General features: G+C 36.8%; 4 protein-coding genes across 6 annotated transcripts; 2 read left to right on the top strand and 2 right to left on the bottom strand.

Moving 5' to 3' along the window:
• Positions 1-2,281: 2,281 nt before the first annotated feature.
• On the top strand, positions 2,282-6,415 carry LOC129313752 (receptor protein kinase TMK1-like). 3 transcript variants are annotated; one of them, XM_054957119.1, is made up of 3 exons: positions 2,282-2,506; positions 2,641-5,140; positions 5,671-6,415. In XM_054957119.1, the coding sequence occupies exons 2-3, from the start codon at positions 2,749-2,751 to the stop codon at positions 6,177-6,179; spliced, it is 2,901 nt and encodes a 966-aa protein (XP_054813094.1). In that variant the 5' UTR covers positions 2,282-2,506; positions 2,641-2,748; the 3' UTR covers positions 6,180-6,415. The 3 variants fall into 3 exon arrangements, with proteins under 3 accessions (XP_054813094.1, XP_054813093.1, XP_054813092.1); XM_054957118.1 differs by having other exon boundaries at positions 2,282-2,538; XM_054957117.1 differs by having other exon boundaries at positions 2,282-5,140.
• Positions 6,416-6,966: 551 nt separating this feature from the next.
• LOC129313600 (pentatricopeptide repeat-containing protein At1g05750, chloroplastic) lies at positions 6,967-8,581 on the top strand. The gene has a single exon (XM_054956857.1). It carries the CDS (start codon positions 7,053-7,055, stop codon positions 8,571-8,573), a length of 1,521 nt encoding a protein of 506 aa, XP_054812832.1. The 5' UTR covers positions 6,967-7,052; the 3' UTR covers positions 8,574-8,581.
• Positions 8,582-9,054: 473 nt separating this feature from the next.
• Positions 9,055-11,459, bottom strand: LOC129313602 (protein CLAVATA 3). The gene is made up of 3 exons (XM_054956859.1): positions 9,715-11,459; positions 9,542-9,609; positions 9,055-9,438 (listed from the first exon to the last, which is right to left on the bottom strand). Exons 1-3 carry the CDS (start codon positions 9,791-9,793, stop codon positions 9,271-9,273), a joined length of 315 nt encoding a protein of 104 aa, XP_054812834.1. The 5' UTR covers positions 9,794-11,459; the 3' UTR covers positions 9,055-9,270.
• Positions 11,460-11,597: 138 nt separating this feature from the next.
• LOC129313601 (uncharacterized) lies at positions 11,598-13,517 on the bottom strand. The gene is made up of 4 exons (XM_054956858.1): positions 13,361-13,517; positions 12,961-13,220; positions 12,156-12,610; positions 11,598-11,995 (listed from the first exon to the last, which is right to left on the bottom strand). Exons 1-4 carry the CDS (start codon positions 13,453-13,455, stop codon positions 11,723-11,725), a joined length of 1,083 nt encoding a protein of 360 aa, XP_054812833.1. The 5' UTR covers positions 13,456-13,517; the 3' UTR covers positions 11,598-11,722.
• Positions 13,518-18,382: the final 4,865 nt, after the last annotated feature.

Genomic DNA, 18,382 nt, shown 5'->3' with positions numbered 1-18,382 from the left:
ACATGCCAGTCTTCCAGGCGCTGTAACTTAGCTGCCAGACAAGCCTCGTAAAATTTTGTTTTCCTTGTAAAATAGAGTTAATTACACATAAATACAAAACAAATGAGGGCTAGCTTTAAGCCAGGGTAGGAGCCATTCAGACCTTTTAAAAAAGATAGTTAATAGTTAATCTTTAAAGATGACTTGCTTAACCTTGAAAATTAAGTAAAGTGAAGACTGCGTCTGCCGCCTTGTGTTACAATTATCGTGTTCCTTTTTTTGGGAGTCGACCGGGAAAACATTATCACGCTTTAATTGTAAAAGACTGAAAGTAATGATACCCATAGAAAAGAATTAATCAATTATCGATTAATAATCTATACAGCATTCAATCTTGACTCGCTTTAGGGGACCTTCTCGAGGAAATGTGCTCCTCACGCTACTTCACTACTCACACGCCACACCGCTCCTATGATTTCCATTATATTCTACTTTTGCCGTATTTGATTGTTGATAATTTTAAAACGTCACCTTGTCTTAATATTTCATTTATGCCACTAATGAACAAGTTGCTGGCAAAAGAAACAGATAACCAGCAAGCAACTCTGTTAAGTTTAAAGAAACATTCGTGTCGTGTTCCTACTGGTTCTGGTTCTGATTCCTCAACTTGGCATAAATGTGGGGTTACTTTTTAGACTAAAGAAAGGTATCTCTAAGACTAGAAACTCAACTCCGTAGGAAATTGGCGCGAAGTAGCCAGCTCGATGAATCGAAATTTTGTGAGAAACCGACATCAAGCTTATTACTTCTCCACTTTTTAACCGAGATTCAGATAAGGGAGAATTTTAACTAAAGATTAGAGAAGACAAATATTTATTAGCGCGTCTCAAGAAAAAAATCTGAAAATTATCTATAAGTTTTTTGGATTGAACTGAAACAAAATTAATGGCTAAAAGGATCAAAACAGCTTTCGTTGGCCCAAAAAAAAACACCTTTATGTAAAATTAACAAATAAAAAATATTTTTTGTGAAATTTATAAGTGTCACATCTTAATTATTTTACGTTGTTCGTTGCTTCCTTTATATTACCTATAAAAATTTTAAAATGATGTTGCAACAATAGATATGGCAAGTTCATTTTGAAACCCTCTAAAATCAATTACATTATTTAGTTACTACCTAACTTTACTAACTAATTTTCTAACAACATTTGTTAAATAGTTAATTAGTTATTTTCATGACTCCATAATTCTAAGAATAAAAATTGTTAATTTCATAACTTTATTTGATAATTTATCAACATGAATTGTTAATTGCTTAACCTAACTTATAAATCATTTACAAGATTTATTCACTTAATTTGACTGAGAAATGTTATCATTAATTATTAATTTTCTCACTTTAATTGTTAATTTATCAATATGAGCTGTAAATTACTTGACTTCACTTATCAATAATCATATCATTTCAATCATTTTGTTTAAAATACAAAATCATTAATCATTAATTATATTTTACTTATTAATTTAATAATATTAATTATAAATTATATGACTTCACTTGTCAATAATAACATTAGTTCAATAATTTTGTCAAAAATACAAAATTATTAATTGTTAATTTTACACCTTTACTTATTAATTTATCAATATAAGTTGTCAATTATTATTATTCTTTTTTGCAGATGGACATTTTAGTTTTTCCAGCTACCAACTTTATTTCAATTCAGTCCAAAATACTTGCTGAGAATTTTTAGATTTTTCTGGGACTCATGTGTAAATATTTTTCTTTCATTGTCCTTAGTTAAGATTCTCCCTTCATATAATCTTCAGTGGACCCCACCGCTGTCTCGCATCGTAACAAATACTTTATGTCCTTTGCGACAAACACCATCACCATGTATCCTTCTTAGTTAAATCATAGCATTACATACACATTTTTTTCCTTCTTTTTTTAAAACTACCTTGTAAAATTATTTTATTTTTAAATAAAATTAATTTTTGTTACGAGTATAAAATAAAAGGTAAAAAAAATCTACGTTTGAATTATTTGTTTTATTTAATAATTAATAAATTTAATAAAATGATGTACAAGAAAAAATTACCACAAGTCTACACATGCATTTGAAAACCGCGTCAGACATCGACAAAAGGGGGGTAAAAAAAACAAAAAAACAAAACAAGAATGCCGCCTCAGAAGAAAAGATTGAGGTTGAGCGCAATCAGGTGGGCCCACTTCATTCTTACGTTTAAAATGGCAACTTCACTTGGATTTTTTTAGGTAAATAACGATTAAAAAAAAAAAAAGAGGCAAAATGAAAAGCGTGAACTGCGAGGGCGCGAGCTGCAGATGTGAACAAGTGAGAAAAGAGCAAGAGAGACAACAATGGATTCACTGACACTCTCTTTGGGGTTTGCAGCTTCCGTTAAAAAACTAGCAAAGTGAACGTGGAGGGAATAATCATCGTTTCCCTATCCTTATCTTAATTTTGGAGCTTCTGTTGTAGTCAGGATTCTTCTCCATCTTGGTGAAACTCCCTTTCTTTATGCTGGTTTCTTGGTAACAGCACTACAGTACACATACTCACCAATGTTTTGTTTCTGGCTTTCTGCTGCCTCATTTTATCTGGGTCTGCTCATTGGTATCCCGTAATTACTACAGGAATATTATATCGATCGATCTGTTATGGCGTTGTGAGATTGCGGGAAAGTGCATTCCTTGATCATTTGGTTTGGTCTCTAGTTCTTTTCCCTTTTATTGGGAATAACCATGGAAGTTATCCGTACGAATTTCTGCATTTTTCTCATTTTTTGCCTGATTGTAGTGGTTTACGGTTCCACAGACCCGAATGATCTCAAAATTCTGAATGATTTCAAAAAAGGTTTGGAGAATCCAGAGCTTCTTAAATGGCCAGACAATGGGGATGATCCTTGTGGTCCTCCTTCATGGCCTTACGTGTTCTGTGCTGGTAATAGAGTCACACAGATTCAGGCCAAGTCTCTGGGTCTTAAAGGATCATTACCTCCATCCTTTAACCTGCTTTCAGAGCTCTACAACTTGGGTCTTCAACACAACAAGCTTAGTGGGATGTTGCCTACTTTTAGTGGATTATCCAAGTTGGAATTTGCTTTCTTAAATGACAATCAATTTGATGGAATCCCGTCTGATTTCTTTGATGGTCTTATTAGTATTCGCGATTTATCTTTGGGAGAAAATCCATTGAATGCGAGTACTGGGTGGTCTCTTCCTGCGAGTTTAGAAACCTCAGTACAATTGACGAATCTTTCTCTTGTGCATTGTAATTTGATTGGACCAGTACCGGATTTTCTGGGCACATTGCCGTCTCTCACTAATTTGTTACTCTCATACAACCGATTGTCTGGTGGCATTCCAAGCAGCTTCGGTCAGTCTTCTATGCAGGTTTTGTGGTTGAATAACCAAGATGGTAGCGGGATGACTGGTTCAATTGATGTTATTGCTTCAATGACCTCTCTAACGCAACTTTGGCTTCATGGAAACCAATTCACTGGGACGATTCCACAGAATATCGGAAATCTAACTTCCTTGATGGATCTCAACCTCAACAGTAATCAACTTGTTGGCTTGATTCCCGAAAGTCTGGCTGATATGGAACTTAAGAATTTGGTGTTAAACAATAACAGGCTCATGGGTCCTATACCAAAGTTTAAGGCTAGTAATATTTCTTATGATTTCAATTTCTTTTGTCAACAGAAGCCTGGCCTTGAATGTGCCCCCGATGTTACTGCTCTACTTGATTTTCTCAGCAATCTGAATTACCCTTCAATGCTCACTTCTCAATGGTCTGGTAATGAACCATGTACTGGGCCATGGCTGGGATTGAGCTGCAATCCCAAGTCAGAGGTATCGATTATTAACTTCCCCCACCACAGGCTCAATGGTACTCTGAGCCCCTCACTTGCTAAGGTAGCTTCACTCCTTGAGATCAGGCTTGGAGGGAATAATTTAACTGGCCAAATTCCTAGCAGTTTAACTGAATTGAAATCTCTGAAGCTGTTGGATTTAAGTGATAATAACCTTGAGCCCCCATTGCCAAATTTTCATGGGGTGAAGCTTGTTCTTGATGGCAATCCTCTTCTTGTGAACCAAACAGGAAGAAGTCCCCAGCCTATTAGCAGCCCGCCGCCTTCAAGTTCACAATCTTCACCTCGTAACCCATCTCCTCCATCCTCTGAACGCCCACCTTCCTCAAGTCACAGTTCAAGCTCAAATCCATCAAGGTCAGAACAAGTACAATCACAAGAAGACAAATCTAGAAGATTCAGAACGCTAGCAATTGTGGCTGGAGCTGCAATTTTTGCTGTTGCAGCTATTTTGGTTATTTTCCTATTCATATATTGCTCAAAGAAGAAGAAGAAGAAGAATACCTTATTGGATGATTCCAGTTCCATTGTGGTTCACCCTCGAGACCCATCCAATCCAGATGTGGTTAAAATTGCAGTAGCAAATAACACTGCCGAAAACTTATCATTGAAAACTGGAGCAAGTTCTTTGAGAAACATTAGTGGTGAATCTGAAAGCTCTCATGTGATCGATGCTGGTAATCTTGTCATCTCTGTTCAAGTCTTACGTAAGGTTACCAAGAATTTTTCTCCCGAAAATGAACTAGGGCATGGTGGGTTTGGAACTGTCTATAAAGGTGAACTAGAAGATGGGACAAAAATAGCAGTGAAGAGAATGGAGAGTGGAGCTATGAGCAGTAAAGCACTGAATGAGTTTCAGGCTGAAATAGCTGTTCTTTCTAAGGTTCGTCACCGACATTTAGTATCTCTATTAGGATACTCCATTCAAGGCAATGAAAGACTTTTGGTCTACGAATACATGCCTCTGGGTGCTCTAAGCAAGCATCTTTTTCACTGGAAAAGCCTGAAATTGGAGCCTTTGACTTGGTCTCAGAGGCTTGTGGTAGCACTGGATGTTGCTAGAGGAATGGAATACCTCCACAGTCTTGCCCGCCAGACCTTCATCCACAGAGACCTCAAGCCGTCTAATATTCTTCTTGATGAAGGTTTTCGGGCAAAAGTTTCAGATTTTGGTCTGGTGAAACTTGCCCCAGATGGTGAGAAGTCTGTGGTGACTACGCTAGCTGGGACATTTGGATACCTTGCTCCTGAATATGCAGGTATGGCTTCTTTGAGCTCGTTTTATCAGGGCTCAAGTTAATTAACTACCTAATTTACAATGTGATGTTGCCTTGTCTTCATCATAGCACAATTCATTCCATTTAAACCTTTGCCGTAGAAGTTCCAGTCTAATTGATGGCATCTTGACTCTCAACATATAGCCAACTACATATTAATTTGCTTTTGAATTTTTTATGGAGATTTGCGAGATTATAAGTGAGAAAAAACATTGCTTCCTGATTGGATCATCCTATATTTTATTATTCCATGTTATGATAGTACAAGTTTTTCAATGAATTCTAGACGACAGAAATTTGTATGTTATACGAGCCTTGTATCCCTGGGGCTAAGATTAGACATCAAAGATTTTCACCGGAAAAAAAAAAAGAAAAAGAAAAAGGGACATCAAAGCATCATATACTTATTAGATTTAGATATGGCAATATCTCCACACTTTAAAATATTTTCTATATTTGCAGTTTGATGCATGTGCTTTTTCATACTAACTAAATATTTCTCTGAGCTTCAGTGATGGGGAAAATCACCACAAAGGTTGATGTGTTCAGCTACGGTGTGGTGTTGATGGAACTTCTGACTGGACTGATGGCTCTCGACGAGAGCCGGCCAGAGGAGAGCCGATACCTAGCTCAGTGGTTTTGGCAGATTAAATCAAGCAAAGAAAAGCTCATGGCTGCCATTGATCCTGCTCTTCAAGCAACTGAAGAGACTTTTGAGAGCATCTCCATTATAGCTGAACTTGCTGGACATTGCACTGCAAGGGAACCGAACCACCGACCGGATATGAGCCATGCAGTCAATGTGCTGGCAGCATTGGTCGAAAAATGGGTGCCAATCGATGATGAGTCAGATTGTTTTACTGGCATTGACTTTGGACGACCACTTTCCCAGATGTTGAAGGATTGGAAGGAAGCAGGAAGCAAAGATGTTAGCTATGCCAGCCTTGAAGACAGCAAAGGCAGCATACCTGCAAAGCCTGTTGGGTTTGCTGACTCCTTTTCTTCTGCTGATGCTCGATGATGGGAGGTATCTCCATTGCAACTTGCAGGCACATTGCTGCTTTCACCTCAAGTAATCAAATTGATTTATATATGTTTTGGCTGTTACAAGGTATCGCTTGATTCCTTGTTATCTATCTGTTGTTTTTGGGACCACCCTATACTTACTACATCAAATGTTCAAAGTAATTCTTTTAGACATACCAGCTCATTGATTTCTGGTATCCAAGTTATAGGGAATTGATTGTTGTTTTTAAATGCCTGGGTTAGATGGTGAGCTATATTAAAGTCTAGTGTGGATTGAAAACCGCTGATGCACAAGCAAATAAATTTTCTTGCGGAAGGAATGCTTTTGCCAGAATTGTTTTCCTCCAGCATCAGTAACACCTGCTGACATTCCCCAGTTATGTTCCCATATAATCATGGAGAGAGGCTATGAAATAATTGTGAATATGTAGAGACTAAAGAATTATAATTTATAAAATTGATAATTAAAAACTTACAAGTTAGAAAATTTAAGAATTAAAAGATACTTTATAATTAATATTTTTAATATTATAATTTAATGTTTTGATTTGAAAAAGTTCTCGTCTTATACTAATAAATTTAAAATATTATTGTAACATATCTAAAATATGGAATCAGTATAACTTGAAGAAGCGTATGTGGCAATGTGGCACAGGAAGTTATGATTACAAAATTAACATAACAAAATAATAATTGAAAAAAAAAGTAAAAGTTATAACTACAAAATAGAAAAAAATAATTATGAAAAATTATATTATATTATAATATTAAAATAAATTGTAATTTTGGATTGAACGATATAAAGGCATGGGAGCAATTTTTTTCATTCCATGATGCGCTATTCGAAGGAGGAAATTTTGTTGCAACGATGGTTTATGCGGCCGCAGCGTCTCCAGCAGTACCTGCAAGTCCAGCTCCAAGTGAAGTTCAATCCACTCGCCGTAACACCAAACACCTCTCTCTCTCTCTCACCAACAAATTCACTGATCTCACAGTTGCATGGACCTCATCTATAGCCCTTCGTTGTCGGAATGGCCAATTACGTGAAGCTGCTTTCGATTTCGCTCGTATGAGAGAAGCTGGAGTGGAACCCAATCATATCACTTTCATCACTCTTCTTTCTGCTTGCGCTGACTATCCCTCAGACAGTATATCCTTTGGAGCTTCAATTCACGCGTATACCCGAAAACTGGGCTTGGATATAAATGATGTTATGGTGGGAACTGCGGTGATCGATATGTACGCTAAATGTGGTCGTGTATATTTAGCTAGGCTGGCATTTGAACAATTGGATGGCAAAAATATGGTGTCTTGGAACACGATGATTGATGGGTATATGAGGAATGGTGAATTCGAGAATGCCATCGAACTGTTTGATAAAATGCCTGCCAAGAATGCCATTTCTTGGACAGCTTTAATTGGGGGATTTGTGAAGAGAGATTATCATGAAGAAGCACTGGAATTCTTTCGTGAAATGCAGCTCGCTGGTGTGGCCCCTGATTATGTCACCATTATTGCTATCCTTTCTGCTTGTGCCAACCTGGGAACACTTAGTCTGGGCTTATGGGTTAATAGGCTTGTGATAAAAGAAAATCTCAAGGACAACGTTAAAGTTTGCAACTCTTTAATTGACATGTATTCTCGATGCGGATGTATAGAATTTGCTCGTCAAGTATTTGAGAAAATGCCCCAACGAACGTTGGTTTCATGGAACTCCATAATTGTAGGATTTGCTGCTAACGGGCTTGCAGATGAGGCTCTAAATTTCTTCTATTCAATGCAGAGGAAAGGGTTCAAGCCAGATGGAGTTAGTTACACCGGAGCTCTCACAGCATGCAGCCATGCCGGGTTAATCAACAAGGGACTCCAAATCTTCGATAACATGAAAAGAGTTCATCGAATCACCCCTACAATTGAGCATTACGGCTGCGTAGTGGATCTCTACAGTCGAGCAGGGAGGTTGGAAGAAGCATTAGAAGTGATAAAGAACATGCCCATGAAGCCCAATGAGGTGGTACTAGGGTCATTGCTCGCCGCTTGTAGGACTCAAGGGGACGTTAACTTGGCTGAAAAAGTGATGAATTATCTTGTTGAACTGGACCCCGGTGGGGATTCCAATTATGTGCTTCTTGCTAACATATATGCTGCAGTAGGAAAGTGGGACGGGGCAAGTAAAGTTAGAAGGACCATGAAGGCTCGTGGAATACAAAAGAAACCAGGTTTTAGTTCCATTGAGACTGATTCAAGCATTCACAAATTTGTCGCTGGTGATAAATCTCATGAAGAGATAGATTCTATTTTCTCAATCTTAGAACTTCTATCCTTCGAACTGAAACAATGTGGTTATATTTCCAAATTCACTGCAAAGGAATCTTATGAAGATGATTAATTCCTATATCTGAGTAGTTTGGTATCTCTATTCTTTGGTTGAGAATATTACACAGGTGAAATGTTTTATACACGTTTCTTGATTTAATGATATATTTAACTTGAATTCGCCCCATGTTGTACTTATACGTGGTCGGTTTACCATTTCCCCCCCGTTTTCAGTTTCGTAGTTTTGGCTCATAATATTGGCCACTGGGTTAGAACAGGAGATGATTCCCATGCGTAATCCCTAGATAGCATCTACGTCACTGCTGTCACATCTTTCCAGTAGAAGCTCAAGGTTTGTTATTGCATAGAGGAATCTTATCTCTTTTCTGCAGGCATTTTATATTTAAGAGTATTACGGCGAAAGAAGCCAGAATCCAATGTCAATGCATAATTTACGAGATTCTATTTCTGTCCAATCCGTGAAAATGGACGGTCGGAAGGCGGAAGTTGTGACATCTTGCAACGTGACTCTGCCTCTGGTTTCAAACCAACCGAGCACAAATGTCTAACTCAATTCGATTTTGATAAGAAATTTGTTGCATACTTGACAAACAGAAGCGAGGGCGCGACAAACTATACATGCTTTCTCATATTAAACTAGATAACTTAGACGGAGACATCTTAAAATATCAGCAACCAAAAAACAAAACAAAACAGACAGACAGACAAGGACAAGCTAAGAGCCACAGAGAACAGTTCCTTCAGTAAATCTAAGGGGTCTTAGGCTTATGGGGGCTGCCACCGTTATGATGCAGAGGGTCTGGACCCGAAGGAACCTTCCTTAACTCCGAACTCGCAGAATTTTCAACATACTTACTGCTCAATGACCCTCCATGGCCAGGCAAAGCTGCTTTCTTTGCCCTCAAAGCAGCCAGCACCTGCAGAGCAAGAAGATGGATTCTGTAATGTCTTAAACAAAATGAGGACTCTTTGCTTTCCTAGTTGTATATTAATGATATGCTGAACAGTAAGAACAGAGACCTTCCTATTCCCAGTCTCCTTGAATCCAGCTGCATTACCACCAGAGCATCCATGCACAGAGCTGCAATCTGCCAGTATGTTAACGTTGGATCAGTACGACAAATTGTGGAAACGATGCTTTACCACGTGTTTTGCCAAGATGACGAGAGAGAGAAAAGAGTGAGATGACTTACCAGAAGAAGGCTCCCTCATCAGGAGCAAGCACAGAAGAATCAGTAATATAATACAAGCGAAGATGGATTTTGACGCCATAGCAGAGAGTACTAGTCCCAGAGAGAGAGCAGTGGGAACTGAGAGATTTACATGCAATGCAAGTTGAGGGAGAATAATGTTCAAATTTATAGAGGTGTGGTGAAAAAAGGATTAAAGTTCCAAATGATGGCTCATGCAGCCATTTTGTGAAGAAATGATGAAAGAAATACCCAACGAACAGACTTCGCAGACAATAAAAATACAAAGTGACAGCGCCGTCCTATGCGGCTGTCTTGTCGAGCCACCCCAAAGTCACCTGAAACTTACCGCTTCAAATCTCGATCTTATTGCATGATGTCATAGTTCGATTCGAACGTCAAATAGCAAACCTTGCCATCATGTGTTTTCCCTTCTTCTGGGTATCTGGCTTTCTGCTGTATCAAATCTGATTCTCTCAGCTGCAAGTGTGTTCCTTTATCTTACATTACTGCCTGGACTTGCAGGATAAAGCAACAACAAAAGTAGTCATGAGTTGTTAAGGCCTACAATGAAAAATGAACTGGGTCGCCATGGAATATTTTCTTTTTTGGTTGAGGTTACAGCCGCAGAGAGGGATGACATGTTTGAAAGTGATTGATTGGATGTGGTTCTGGGTATCTTCGCTCTGAGTAAGATTTGGAAAGAGGGCTAAAGCCCAGCAAACGTAGAGCCTCCACATGCTGAGTAAGATTTTTACTCAAATAGCTGAAGATGCTTCTGCAGTTATGAGACTTTTTGAGATATGACGTTATCCTCTACTGTCCGTCTGGCTTGCCAGTGTCCTTCGGTTAGGGTATATTTTGATTCTAAAACACTAGTACAGCATCTCACATAGTTACAGAAGCAAAGTATAATTGCTCATGATTTCTTTCCTGATATCGTTCAATTTTGTTTATGCGAGTGTGCAATTAATCCTTTTCAGGTCTAAAAAATATAATAAAACTTTTAGCACAAAAATAACATCATAATAACAATATATTACTTGGATAACGACAGCGCATTCATGCTTTATATTATATTATACATATATTATGGATATATCGATGATAATCGGGAGAAGTGACCCATTTCAGCATAGACATTAGAGAATAAGGTAGCAAAATTTTCACACTGAGCACCACAAAGTCTAAAAGAATCCAGAGTTCAGTCTCTATATTTTCTAAGCAATGAGAGAAATTAAAAAACGTGTGAAGATTATTATATGAAACTCACACCCAAATAAATCACATTCAAAAAGCCTAAGAACAGCCAAACACGTCGACGTTTTTGTTAAGTGCTCAAAATAATGAAAGAAAATGAGGAAAATAAATTTATTAAGATGATATAAAATAACAATTGTGCTTTATATTTCTCTCAATAATCATGTTTAGGAGGATTTTCAAAGGATTTAAATACTAATTTATTATTGATATGCTAGCATTAGAATTGTTAGTCATATATATATATATATATATAAAGCCAAATACAATTCAAAATATTAAATGAAATCAAAATAACTAGATAATTGAATAAAATATCCCAAAATCTATATATGAATAAAATACTGAATAAAATCTAAATAAAATAAAATAATGAATAAAATATAAAAATTAAATATCTAAATATAATCTCCTGAAATCTATTCTAAAATGTTCCTAAATTAAAAATTAAATTAAATTAAATTAAATTTATCTTCTAATGCTTTCTTCTTGAATATGTTTTTAAAAGAATATTATTTAGGATCTTATCAGTTTTTCACTTGTTTCAAAAATAATGCTTCAAACTTATGGCCCCCATTCGTAAGTCCAACTCTCATGTAATAAATATATATATATATATATATATATTTTGGAAAAAATATCCATTACCGACACCAAAGACTGCATAGGGACAACACAGAACAGAAACATCCTTATTCAGCAAGATCTGAATGATCTTGGTGTAAACAAACCAATAACATGTGATCTCAAATCAAGCCTCCTTAACATTAGGTTGGAGTCCCAAGTCCTTTCTTGTTTTGGCCACGAACAAATCTCCAGACTTGATCATGCCAGGAAATCTTCCAAGCACTGTCATGAATGGGAATTGTGCCACGCCTTGTCTCCTTCCAAGCGAAACAATGGCTACTTCTGCTTGCGCCTTGTAACTCGCCAATTTGCGTTTTTTTCCTCCATCTATTAGCAGCCTCAGATTCTTCGCAACCACTTGAGCCTGACCTTGTGCATACATCCCTTGTTTGATTTCCTGTCATACAGATTCTCAGTGAACATCGTTCTAGCATTAAGATATCTTGCCATGAAATATTACAGAATACAGAATCTAGTAAACACCAGAACCACAAAATATGCAGTCACTTGAGAAGCTAGCTTTTGCAATGATAAAGGTGATTATGGTTAGCACTTACTGGGACATCTGTAATGTCTCCAATGGCAAAAATGTTAGTCCTGCCCTTGACTCTCAGAGATTCATCAACCTTGATCCTTCCATCGACATTCAAGTCATTCTTGATGAGAGTTTCTCTAAGCCATGCAGAACTGAGAGGTTTCCCTGTGCATAGAAAATGACAATCCGCTTCAATGGTGTCTCCCAGGGAAGTACGATATGTTCTGTTTGGGGTATCTTCAACAGAGTTTAAGTTCACTGATTGCTCCAGTTTCACCTCCACTTTCTTTGACTTTAACCACTTCATCGTCTTCCTCGAAGCCTTTGTCCCAATAAATTCAAGCAATCTCGAACCTTTATGCACTAGAGTCACCTTCTTCTCCGGAAAATCAACAGCAATCTCTCCTGCAAGCTCAACCCCAGTAGGACCTCCTCCAACAATCAGTATGGATCGAGCAGATTTGATCTTTTGATTTTCTGAAAAATTGATTTCAAATTATTAAATAGCAGCCTACTAATATATGGTCAAAGTCAAACTTTAGACAAATGACAACATAAACCGTAACCTTCAAACGAAGTTAAATGAAGTAGCTAGTCATGTGCAAGCAGCGTATAACCGATACTGTAGCAGTTTAAATTTAGACATTGCTGTATTTGGTTCCTTGTCTTGACTTGTAGATAAAAGACAAGGAGAGAACTTAATTAACTGCAATTAATTATGATAGGCATTCATAATCAACGAATCTAATAAGAACATTATATAATGTATATATATAATCTTTTTACAGAAGGACTGATTTTGTGATGAGAACAATAAAAAAAGTTACCTGCTTTGTATTGGTTGAGCCTTTCAACCCTAGTTACGGGGACAGCTGGCTGGGTGTGACCAGTGGCGAGAACAAGATAGTCGTAAGGAATGTGACGGCCATCTGCAGTTATGACTTGAGTTTCTGTGAAGTTGACAGCACTGGATATCACAAGGCCTCCTTTTGTGAAGTAATCTCTATGGTTGATCACTATCCTCTCTGCAAAAGACGGCTCCACCATTGCCCTCAAGCTTGCCCATGGAATCTCAAAATATTCCTTCCTATATAGTACATACGTCCAAATTTCACATCATGACTTTGATAGCACAGCAACAATATAGTTTCTGAAGTTCGAAATCAATTCAACTCAACTATATGTAACATAATATTTGTGTATAGGAATTAAAAATGGAGAGCTTACGGATCAATAAGGGTAACGTTGGCATGAAGTTGAAGGGTTTTAGCGAGGGTGGCACCAGCAACACCGCCTCCTACGATCACCACGCTCTTCACCATTGTTGGTAAATTTACGTTTATAGCTTTATGGCCATGTTTGGAGAAGGAAGCATGGCAACACACATTTATAGAGAGGAGGGAGGGGATTGAATTGAATCAGATTGCGTGTATAACGAAATAATCAAGCGCAAGCGTCAGGTGTAGAATTTGAAATATAGAAAGACAAGGCGAGTGGTGGCTGTGGTCAACTAATTCAATTCCAGCTGCCAGCTTGCACCACTCGCTATCTTGCTAGTCAACAGTACGCCAACATATAAATTTATAAAAATATGTAAAATCAGGAAGAATAGTACTGTGCTCTCTTCTGAAAAAAGTTGTCAGGAAGACTATTTTTTTTTTTTTTTGGCCCATATTTATGAAGGATTGTGTTTATTTTCTTAATGGGAAATAAATGAGAAGTGTCAAAGTGGTGATGTAATGGAGTTGGCAGCAACGAAGGTGTCTCCCGCGCGAACTGCAGTCGGCTTTGATTCCAGTTCATTCTCATTAGACACTCCACCAAAAGGAAGGAGGGGAACAAGGCTATCTAATTGGTTAGTCATATTAATTTATATTAATTTTATTTTTTTTATTTTTATTGGTTTGATTTTTCTAGAATTTAAGATATATTAGTTTATTATCGCTGTTATTTTGACTATCTAGAAAACATACCGGGCTCTAGTCATGGATTCTTATCCTTTCATCCCTTCTTTCCCTCATTTTTCTGCTGAATCTTTGAATTTTGTTTCTTCTCTTGTGCCTTGCATCCTATAACTCATGTGTGAGTTGCCTTATTCTTTTAAGAGAATCTCTAATTTGTAGATATTCCCATTACAAATGAAAAAACAAATAGACTTGTCAATAGTTTGACCATAAATGCAACTGTACTCTTCCCAAATAACCTGCTCTACACTGTATATGTTCTGCTCCTATTGGTACGTTATCTTCAATGCTTATAGTTAATTAGAATTAAACAAATCAAATGCCACGGAATTGCATCCCAGTGGGTGAATTGTCTAGTTATTTATTCTTATTAGGCTACATGTAATATAAATCAAACAAACTTTATCAATGAAGTCCAGAAGTACGTAAATGCTTTAATGATTCAATAGTATATATGATAATGCTTTTCTTATGAACAAATTAGACATATTCAAATAGAGGACGGACGCTTTATTGTTTGCCAAGAAAAAATGTGGAGAATACAAAAGAAAAAAAGAAAAAATATAATCTTTAAACCCTGTAATTTTATTAGATTTTGCTTTTAATTTTCATAATTTTTTTAATATTTTCAGTCCCCATAAAAACTAAAACCATTAAAAAATAAAAACTATAAAAACTTGAAAAAACAAATATTACCTAATCTTTTTAAAATTATAAGGACTAAAAACATTAAAAAAATTACAAGAACTAAAACAAAACTTAATGAAACTAAAAGTATTAAAGATATATTACCAGAACTAAGGAAGGCTGTTTAGATTTTTACTACCAGAGATTATAATTCTTGATAGCAAACGTCTAAACACTACACCTTGAATTTCTTTCTGCAAACAATTAACGCGGGCATGCTGGTTAACTGCAAAAATAAGAAGAGCAAAGTCATGTTGTACATGCAACCCCATTCACCCCCATTCACAATCCTAAACTCTCATTTGCTTTCTTGTTCTGCCCACAAACAAATCTCCAAACTTGATCAAGCTAGGAACTCTGCCGATGATTGTGAGGCCAGGGAGTTGTGCCACAGCTTCTTTCCGGCCAAGTGCAACAATAGCGAGTGCCGGTTGTGAAGTGTACATTCCCATCCAATGCTCTTTTCCTCCTTCCATCATTAGCCTCAAGTTCTTTGCCACGACAGCAGCCTGCTTTTGTGCACAAAACCCTTGTTTAATTTCCTGTTGTGATAGATTCCCATTATAAAAGCTCCTATCTTCTTTGCTTGCAAAATGATTTCAGATGCTAAAACGGCTCATGCAATTAACAGCCTAAGTAAGACAATCACTCAGACTTAATGGAGATTATGCAATTAAAGATTCTCCTCACATGTTACCTTTTGATAGGAAAACCTATTAGCAAACATCTAAAGAATTCTACCAAAATCTTCTCCTTTTAAAGCCAATATCTTATGGGATCCTTGAGTCTCTCGACATAAGAATCATGGAGAGAACTTGGAAAACAACTATGAAAAGATATGAAATGGCACAGGCAGCCAACTGCCAAGGCAAAAGAAATGAGTTTCTGGCTTCATAATTTTGTTGTGGCATCAATGACAAAGTCATGTTACTGAGGGCCAGGACTTTCACCTCCACAGAATTCAGGCAACAATGCATGGTATATTAGACTAGCTCTAAACCCACTGAGATGCTGTACAGGTGTACTTCACAGAATATGAGGGAAACAATGAGAAGATTAAGTACCTTGTTGACTTTCTTATAAATAGGTGTGATTATGCACAAAACTATAATATCAATAAAATCTCAAAAACTTGTTCACATAAAGCTTACAGGAACGTCCGTAATGTTTCTAATTTAAAAAAATATTGTTTCGGCCTTTGACTCTCAAATATTCATCTACCATAAGCCTTCCAATAACATCCAAGTTACCCTTTAACTCAGTTTTCTGAAGCAAGAGCAGAACTAGTCTGTTTTGTAGTGCCAAAAAAATGACAATTTGCCACAATAGTTTCTCCAAGTAAAGTTCGGTATATCTTGTTTCCATCTGCTACTTTTTCTGCATTTACTATTTGCTCTAATTTCACCTCATTTTTCTTGGAATTCAATATTGTCTTATCAGCAACTTTTGGCCCGATGAAGTCCAGAAGCCTTAATCCTCTGTGCACTAGCATAACCTTTTTATCAGGAAAATCAACAGCAATTTCTCCAGCAAGGTCAACACCAGTGAGACCTCCACCAATAATCAGAATGGATTGAGCTGATTTTATCTTCTCACTTTCTGCCAATGTAAAGAAACTTCATAACTCAAGTGCAGGCTATGTTAACATTTTCTTGGTTGAACCCATTCTATAAAAGCATTCCCACCACATAACATAGACAATATTACTGCATTATATTGTAAAATAATACCAGATAGATTTAAGCAAGCCAGACAAAATAGTTAACGAAGTATTCGGATTTAATCGATCACTTCATGAGTTCTAATATATTTTTAATGACTGAATGAGAGCTTCATGATCCAATTCTTGGGCATGCTAAAAACTAAAGAAGCTATATTGCCATGAGGTAGTTAAATCACATGGCAAAATCCTATGTTCCTCATAGTAACTAAGCACCAAAAATTATTAAATAGAGTCATCATTTCACAACAGTTTGAATTTCTATTTTTTTCCCTTTTTTGGTTTCTTTTTTCCCATTCCAGCTAAACATTTACGTTTGTATTGATGAAGCCTCTCGATCCTACTACTGGGAAAGGGCTCTACAATGGCCAAGTGGTAATGATCAATATGTTGGCCATCCGCAATCAAGACTTCAGTTTTAGCTACATCGATGGCACTCGATGCAATAATCTGCCCACTAGGGAGGTAATCTTTATGGTTGATTGCCGTCCTCTCTGTATATGATGCCTCAACCTTAGCGCTCAAGCTTTCTCATGGCATCTCAAAATACTCCTTCATGACATTCAAATGCTCTTACTCAACATAAAGATAACAATAACCACAAATGGATAAAGTTCATTCATACAGCCCTTTAATCATCAGCAGAATGTAAAAACGTTCCAAAACACGCCATTTGACATCAAGGTTGAATCTTGAAAGTTGAAAATGTGAGAGGTTAGGCAAAAGGATGAAGATTCAGATGATATCTTTGACAAAACTTTAGGATAACGTAACTGACAAGAAGTTCAATGTTTATGCATGATGGAAAAACTATTCCAAAACAGACATTGTAAACATCAATCTCGAACATGAAAAAGTAGGAAACTGAGCCAACAGATGAAAATGACACTGATTGTGAATGTTAAGAAACTTTGAGTGGAGAATGTGAGTGATGGGTACCTAAGTAGGATGGGGAACCCTACCTCAAAAGCTAGCTATTAAAGTGGGAGAATCAACTCACTTATATACCCCATTGAGCATTCCATACTACTCAATATGGGACTTGGTATCTCATACTACCAAGTCTCTATCAATTGGCCCCTCATGGAAAGCCGATGTCTTGACGGTTACACTCTATAACACTTTACTCGGTCTTCTTTCTGTCAGAACCCTCTGTGGGTAGCCCTTTTCGGAATCGTTGACAATAAGGCTCTGATACCAATTGATTGGTACCTAAATAGGATGGAAAACCCTATCTCAAAAGCTAGCTGTTGAAGTAGGAGAACTAACCCACTTATATACCCTATTGAGCATCCCATATTATTCAATGAGAGACTTAGTATCCCAAACTACCAAGTCTCTATCGGTGAGATTCAACTTTTAGGATCAAACACACAAATGCCCCTGCGCACAAATGTGGTTACATCATCATCAAATTAATTATAGGATGGAGCCAACCAGAATAGAATCTAATACCATATCAACATCTACTTTGCTTGAAGTTTAACTAAATAATCTATTAGGGATAGATTGGAAAGATGGATGGAGAGCTGGGTGGCATAGAATATATTGGAAACTTGTTCTGATTTGACCCTCCCCACGTTCCCATTGAAGGCTTAAAATAAAACTACCTCGCCTTGTTAATAGATAATAATATTAACTATAACTTCCAAGTTTTATCATTTATTTTTTCATCAAATTTTAATTTTAGTGGTTTTGTCTTGCAGTAAGTTCCATCCCACTACTTCAGCTATTTTTTTTTAAAAAAAATATCGCATCTCGATCATGATCTTCATTAGTAAAAAAAAAGGTAGCAAAGCAAAACCACACAGATGAAAGAATATGATATGGATCCAAAACTTCTCATTCATTTATTCTGAGCTGAGTACAATATAAAGG

Source organism: Prosopis cineraria, unplaced genomic scaffold (genome assembly GCF_029017545.1).
Source record: "Prosopis cineraria cultivar Desert tree isolate PC_DT_omini unplaced genomic scaffold, ASM2901754v1 PC6, whole genome shotgun sequence".
NCBI classification, from domain to species: domain Eukaryota; kingdom Viridiplantae; phylum Streptophyta; class Magnoliopsida; order Fabales; family Fabaceae; genus Prosopis; species Prosopis cineraria.
The sequence above is the reverse complement of the archived record's forward strand: the minus strand, read 5'-3'. Positions and strand labels throughout refer to the sequence as shown.